The sequence below is a fragment of the Colossoma macropomum genome, unplaced genomic scaffold (assembly GCF_904425465.1).
Source record: "Colossoma macropomum unplaced genomic scaffold, Colossoma_macropomum, whole genome shotgun sequence".
Classification (NCBI taxonomy): Eukaryota; Metazoa; Chordata; class Actinopteri; order Characiformes; family Serrasalmidae; genus Colossoma; species Colossoma macropomum.
In genome coordinates, this window is record NW_023494794.1 from 15,041,844 (window position 1) to 15,049,909 (window position 8,066).

Sequence of the window (8,066 nt, forward strand, 5' to 3'; positions counted from 1 at the left end):
CTAAGAAACACCATCGGTCAACATCAGTCACTGCCAATCACTCTCCATCACTCCCAATACTTCAATCACACTTGCTCTTACTCCTTATCACTCTAACTCATTCCCACTTCCACTCACTCTTACTCCCCATCACTTTCACCCTCATTCACAATCACTCTCATTTCTATTTACTCTCACTCGCCATCACTCTCAATCTCAAGCACACTCCCTCACTTTTACTCGCTCAGTTACTCTCACGCTTAATCACTTTCTCTCTAGCACTCTCACTTTCACTCTCAATAAGTCACTCACTCTCAGTCACTCTCACTCTTCCTCATACTCACTCTCATTTTATCTAAATCACTCTTAATCCATTCCCATTCTTAATCACCCCTCACTCTCAACCTGTAAAATCTGTAATACTCTTATTCACTCTCGTCCAACCTCGATCACTCAGTTACTCTTAGGAAAACTATTTTTAGTTTACCACATGCATTTCCAGTAAAGCGCATCACGAATGAGCACATCAAACCTTACTTTTGTGGATGATCAGTCAGACTCACTGTTTTTCTGGCTTCGGGTCCCTCAGTTCACATTCACTCTCTTCAAACAACACATACCTTAGTCACTTTCTAAGAGTAGAGTCTCTCCACCAATCTCAAACACTCCTATTCACTCTCTATCAATCTCAAACACTCTTATTCACTCTCTATCAATCTCAGTCCCTCCTATTCACTCTCTATCAATCTCAAACACTCTTATTCACTCTCTATCAATCTCAGTCCCTCCTATTCACTCTCTATCAATCTCAAACACTCTTATTCACTCTCTATCAATCTCAGTCCCTCCTATTCACTCTCTATCAATCTCAAACACTCTTATTCACTCTCTACCAATCTCAAACACTCTTATTCACTCTCTGTCAATCTCAAACACTCTTATTCACTCTCTATCAATCTCAGGCCCTCTTATTCACTCTCTATCAATCTCAGTCCCTCCTATTCACTCTCTATCAATCTCAAACACACTTTTTCACTCTCTATCAATCTCAGGCCCTCCTATTCACTCTCTATCAATCTCAAACACTCTTATTCACTCTCTATCAATCTCAGTCCCTCCTATTCACTCTCTACCAATCTCAAACACTCTTATTCACTCTCTATCAATCTCAGTCCCTCCTATTCACTCTCTACCAATCTCACTCTTATTCACTCTCTATCAATCTCAAACACTCTTATTCACTCTCTATCAATCTCAAACACTCCTATTCACTCTCTATCAATCTCAGTCCCTCCTATTCACTCTCCACCAATCTCAAACACTCCTATTCACTCTCTATCAATCTCAGTCCCTCCTATTCACTCTCTATCAATCTGAAACACTCTTATTCACTCTCTATCAATCTCAGTCCCTCCTATTCACTCTCTACCAATCTCAAACACTCTTATTCACTCTCTACCAATCTCAAACACTCTTATTCACTCTCTGTCAATCTCAAACACTCTTATTCACTCTCTATCAATCTCAAACACTCTTATTCACTCTCTATCAATCTCAGTCCCTCCTATCCACTCTCTACCAATCTCAAACACACTTTTTCACTCTCTATCAATCTCAGGCCCTCCTATTCACTCTCTATCAATCTCAAACACTCTTATTCACTCTCTATCAATCTCAAACACACTTTTTCACTCTCTATCAATCTCAGTCCCTCCTATTCACTCTCTGTCAATCTCAAACACTCTTATTCACTCTCTGTCAATCTCAGGCCCTCCTATTCACTCTCTACCAATCTCAAACACTCTTATTCACTCTCTACCAATCTCAAACACTCTTATTCACTCTCTATCAATCTCAGTCCCTCCTATTCACTCTCTACCAATCTCACTCTTATTCACTCTCTATCAATCTCAAACACTCTTATTCACTCTCTATCAATCTCAGGCCCTCCTATTCACTCTCTACCAATCTCAAACACTCTTATTCACTCTCTACCAATCTCAAACACTCTTATTCACTCTCTATCAATCTCAGTCCCTCCTATTCACTCTCTACCAATCTCACTCTTATTCACTCTCTATCAATCTCAAACACTCTTATTCACTCTCTACCAATCTCAAACATGCTTATTCACTCTCTACCAATCTCAGTCCCTCCTATTCACTCTCTACCAATCTCAAACACTCTTATTCACTCTCTACCAATCTCAGTCCCTCCTATTCACTCTCTACCAATCTCAAACACTCTTATTCACTCTCTACCAATCTCAAACACTCTTATTCACTCTCTATCAATCTCAGTCCCTCCTATTCACTCTCTACCAATCTCACTCTTATTCACTCTCTATCAATCTCAAACACTCTTATTCACTCTCTACCAATCTCAAACATGCTTATTCACTCTCTACCAATCTCAAACACTCTTATTCACTCTCTATCAATCTCAGGCCCTCCTATTCACTCTCTACCAATCTCAAACACTCTTATTCACTCTCTACCAATCTCAAACACTCTTATTCACTCTCTATCAATCTCAGGCCCTCCTATTCACTCCCTACCAATCTCAAACACTCTTATTCACTCTCTATTAATCTCAAACACTTGTATTAATTCTCATTACTAATCTTAGACACTCGTATCCACTCTTATCCACACTCTTATTCACTCTCTACCAATCTCAATCACTTCAATCACTCTCTTTACTAATCTTACACACTCTTTTCCACTCTGTCAATCTCTGTCACTCTCTACAAATCTCAATCACTCCAATCACTCTCTTTACTAATCTCAAACACTCTTACGCACTCTCTGCCAATCTCTGTCTCTCTCTACAAATCTCAATCACCCCAATCACTCTCTTGACTAATCTCAAGCACTCTTTTTCACTCTGTACTAATTACAGCCACTTTTATTTGCTCTACAAATCTCAGTCCTTCTTATTCACTTTCTACCACTCTCAGCCACCTCCTAAAACACTCAATTCAGCAAACATCCTAAACAGGAACTGCAGTGCGTGACACAGACCAAGAGCGGTCTGTTTTCAGAGGGCAGCGCAGTCGCCTCACTGAAATGCTTTGGATAATTTTCTGGCTGAAGGGGAACGAAAGGCGTTCCAGATTTAAAAAAATAATGAATCTATCTGGAGATCATCCAGAAGAAAATCAGTTTTCTCCACAAAACTAGAGACTAAAGCAGCTGGAATGATCTGCAGCGCTGCTGTGACGACTCTACCGAGACAAAGAAGAGCGAGACGACTTCAGCAGTTTGGGCTTTTTCTGTGTTTATGAACAAATACTTAACTAAACAAGCCGTTACTTCAGTGAAGTAACGACTCAAGAAGAACTTAAAAAACAAAAATATCACATCCAAAAAACCCTGAAGTGCTGAGAACTGCGGAGAACCTTCTTAGAACTTCCAGAGTCCAGTTTGTTAGACCCTTCTTTTTTTGTTAGATCCTTTTAGCGTAAAATAAAATGCTAAAGCTTGACAGTGAGAGGTGTGGGCAACGGCAGAGCACTCCCCGCTCTTAAGACGGTTCTTCAAAGGTTCTTTAGTAACGACAATAGTTCTAATTAGAACCATGAACACAATGAACCATTTGTGAGCTTACAAGGCTCTCTGTATGGTGAAATGGTTCTTCAGATTGATGGAGAAAAAGTTTTATATGCTTCTATATGGCACCAACAAAGGTTCTGCTACTGTTATGATGTCAAGCTTGTACCAATAGCAGAACCCTTTATGGAGCTATACAGAACCTTTTTCAAAAAGGTTCTATATAGAACCATATTCAACACATGCTCCTTCAATCTGAAGAACCATTTCACCATGCAAAGAGCCCTTTAACCACGCAAACGGCACTTTGAGCGTTCATGGTTCTATATAGAACTACAGTTTTTACTAAAGAACCCTTGAAGAACCACCTTTTGTAAGAGTGAGGAGCTGACCCAGAACAATAGAACGAAATTAAACGAAAGCTAAATGTAAAGGGCTAAAGTGAAAATGAATAAAAGTTGGTTCTCCAAGGGTTCTTTAGTAAAGAATATGGTTCTACACAGAACCACGAAAACTCAAAGAACCTTTTCCATGATTAAAGGGTTCTCAGCATCATTTAATGTAGATGGTTCTACATAGAGCCTGTCTGAAAAGGGTTCTATATAGCACCAAAAAGCATTCTTTTATTGTTACGATGTGAAGCTTGTATCAGAAGAACCCTTTTTGGTGCTACATAGAACCATTTTCAAAAAAGTTCTATACAGAACCATCTACAGCACATTCTCCATCAATCTGAAGAACGCTTTCACCATGCAAAGAACCCTTTAACCACGTAAATGGTTCTTTGAGTGTTCATGGCTCTGTGTAGAACCATTTTCTTTACTAAAGAACCCTTGAAGAACCATATTTTATTCTTCTGGGTCAGCTCCTCACTCTTATAAACGATGGTTCTTCTCGGGTTCTTTAGTAAGACAGTGGTTCTATAGAACCTTGAACACTCAAAGAACCATTTAATCATGCGAAGGGTTCTTTGAGTGCTCATGGTTCTATACAGAACCGTTTTCTTTACTAAAGAACTCTTGAAGAACCATCTGTTCTAAGTGTGAACTAACAAGCAGGAGCAGCTTGAGTTTAAGAGAACGGATCAAACTTTGGGAAAAATGGGAAAATCCGTTTGGAAAAAGCCCAAATCCATGAAAATTCCCAAACGGCTCCACTCACCGACTCTGAAGCCGTGTCCGGTGAGCGTGTCCGCGGACTGTCCGTTCTCCCCGATCAGGGTCGTGTTGTTGCCCTGCTCGCAGGTGTCCCGGCAGTGGCCGTTGAGGCACGTGCGCTTGCAGATGAGCGGCGCGATGACCACCTTGAAGCGCTCGCGCGCGGAGGAAGCGCGCTGCTGTTCCGCCGCCGCGCCGCCGAGCCTGTGGAGCGCGAGCCAGGCGAGCAGCAGGCGCGGCACGAGGAGGAGGATCATGACGGTGTGGACGGACAGATGGAGGGAGGGATGGAGAGACGGACGGCCGGCTGGCGTCCCCTCCGGTCACGGGCGCCGCGCGAGCACACGCGCGCGAGTCATGCGCGTACGGCGGGCAGGGAGGCTCGTGCTGGAGCAGGCTGAGGTGCGCGCGCGTGTGCGAGTGGAGTTTTCTGAGAAAAAAATAAAACCGTCAGAGCTTCACGGTCCAGGTAGGCCAAAACAACCGCAGCTCGCGCGCTGATTTCTTCCCTCCGTCATATGCAAATCAAAACGCGTGAAAGTGAAAACACGAGGAGCGACATCCTCGAGCACGCGCGACTGTAGACCCCACTTTCCTGCACTTCTCCCTCGCTCTCCTCCTTTTCCTCCCTCCTTCTTCTCCTTCTTCTCCTTCTTCTTCTCCTTCTTCTTCTGCTTCTGTTTCTTTTCTTCCAGCCGTTGCGCGAGGCTGAGATCTGGAGGAGGACAGCTGGAGGGAGGAGCCAAGGAGCAGCAGCCAATCATCTGCGAGCTCGGCTGGGGCCCCGCCCAGAGCAGAGCGAGAGAAAACTTTCTCCAGTTCAGCTGAGCGCGGTGGGCGGGGCTTGTCGGAAAACGGGTGGGGAGAAAAATAACGCCTAAACAGACCCTGCTGAAAAAAGACCCTTAGAACCATTAGGGTTAGAACCCGATGGTTTTGCTTTCTGATAGGTATAGGCTTGATGGTTACCATTGGAGACCACTAGTTTCCTATAGGACATCTTTAGATCCCATTAGGAAACGATCAAATGCATCTGCAGTCAGTCCCAGGCCATTAGAAAGCTTTACACTGTGATGTCAACCCAGTAGGAAAACACAGAACAGCATTACTGAGTATTGAACAGCAACAACTTTCAAAGTTTTCAGACCAAGATTTCCCATTTAGTCAGATAACTGAGAGCGAATTCCACACGTTTTCAGCATTCACCAGTGAATTGGGTGAATTGGAGCTAAACAGCTGACAACAAAAACATTAAACATTTCTAACCATTTGCACAGAAACGCCTTAATTTGGAAAAGTATGTATTTCACAAAAAATGACAGAAAATCAGCAGCATCTTTCAGTTTCTCTACAACATGCAGGTTTTCGCGTGCAGGACTCCAGCATTACCTGCTGCTACTGTGTACCGATTGGTTAGCATCACTGCTACTGAGTGCTGATTGGCATTACTACTACTGAGTGCTGATTGGTTAGCATTACTGCTACTGAGTGCTGATTGGTTAGCATTACTGCTACTGAGTGCTGATTGGTTGGCGTTACAGCTGCTGAGTGCTGATTGGTTAGCATTACTGCTACTGAGTGCTGATTGGTTGGCGTTACTGCTACTGAGTGCTGATTGGTTGGCATTACTGCTACTGAGTTCTGATTGGTTGGCGTTACAGCTGCTGCGTGCTGATTGGTTGGCGTTACTGCTACTGAGTGCTGATTAGTTGGCGTTACTGCTACTGAGTGCTGATTGGTTAGCATTACTGCTACTGAGTGCTGATTGGTTGGCATTACTGCTACTGAGTGCTGATTGGTTGGCATTACTGCTACTGAGTGCTGATTGGTTAGCATTACTGCTACTGAGTGCTGATTGGTTGGCGTTACTGCTACTGAGTGCTGATTGGTTAGCGTTACTGCTACTGAGTGCTGATTGGTTGGTGAGCTGATCAGCTCATCAGCTGGCTGAGTGAAGAGGTCTGAAGGTCAAGGCACTGTTAAAAGTCCTATAACTGGAGTTCAGAAGTGCTAAAAAATATCACAGAAGTATTGGAATATTTTATGCTGTTCCTTGTTAAGAAATTAGTGCATTTTTCAAACCTATAACATTAAATTAGCTATTTTTAGACTGGGCTTTGGGTTACAAGCCACTCCATCTGTTACAGCTGCTGATGTAACTGTATGACTTTACTCTGCTAGCTTGCCAGTTAGCAAGCTACAGGTTACACAGCTAGCAATGACAAAAAGAAAGACGCTACACCACAGCTTTAAAGCGATGCCTATCGCCAGACAGAGCACTCGTTCGCTAATTTTAGGTATGTTTAGGTATATATATATCTGCTCCACTCAGACGTCTTCAAAAAACCTATTTCATTACATATTTCATAAGTTTGCATGGCTAGCTTTGCTCTCTGAGGCTAACCTGACCGAAGGCCAGTGCGTTATGGTTGAAAATCCACTCCTCGCTGTGCCCTCTTCCTCTCTGAGTGGCCACTTCTGCACTGTTGACACACTGACACACGTCTGAGTGGTGAGTGGAAGTTGGCGAGGGCTTGTTAAACAGTAGGATAGTGAAACGAGGCCCAGGAGCATCTCAGGCATCACAATAGAGCCTATTAATTGCTGAATGCGGTAAGAGATACAGAATAGAAGTTGGTAACATCAGCTGATAAACAGTGGAAGTGATGAACATTAAGGGAAGTCGGAGAACCACAAAAGAACGGTAAGTGTGTGTGTATGAGTGTGTGTGTGTGTGTGTGTGAGAGAGAGAGAGAGAGAGAGAGTGAGAGAGAGAGAGACTGCGTGGTCACTGTATATCAGGTGAGGTTGAGACAGAGATGCACACTGGTCTTCACTGTGAAAAATTCTGTGAAATTCATTCACAAACAGATTTAAAAAGCTGATCCCAAACTTTCAAAAACGAACACAAACCCTGCAGACCCCCAACAATGCACAGCATAGGTATACAAATTTACAAATAAATCAGTAGTGCTATTAGTATAATTATAATGACAATAATAATGTGATTATTATCATTATCATCATTATTATCGCTGTTTTTTTGCTTTAGTTCTTGTTGTTATTTTTGTTGTTGCGTTGTTGCTACTGCTGTAATGCTTTGGCAGTTCTGCACTGACACTGTCACGTCAATAAAACTGTTCAGAACTGAACTGAGAGAGAGAGAGACAAAGAGAGAGAGATAGAGACAGAAAGGAGAGAGACAGATGGAGTGAGAGAGAGAAAGATATAGAAACAGAAAAAAGCGAGAGAGAAATAGTGCAAGAGGGAGAGATTGATTGAGAGACAAAGAAACAGAAACAGAGAGAGAGACAAAGAGACAGAGAGAGACAGATAGACAGAGAGTTAGAGAGAGAGAGAGAAATAGAGAGAGAGACAC

The 8,066-nt window shown here is 42.8% G+C and overlaps 1 protein-coding gene across 3 annotated transcripts in view; it reads right to left on the bottom strand.

The window, feature by feature from the left end:
* Positions 1-4,944, bottom strand: part of ltbp3 (latent transforming growth factor beta binding protein 3) — a 93,130-nt gene extending 88,186 nt beyond the window's left edge. For all 3 annotated transcript variants that reach the window (XM_036580351.1, XM_036580350.1, XM_036580349.1), the window contains exon 1: positions 4,692-4,944. In XM_036580351.1, coding sequence (XP_036436244.1) covers positions 4,692-4,944 — 253 coding nt within the window. The remainder of the gene's footprint in view (positions 1-4,691) is intronic.
* Positions 4,945-8,066: the final 3,122 nt, after the last annotated feature.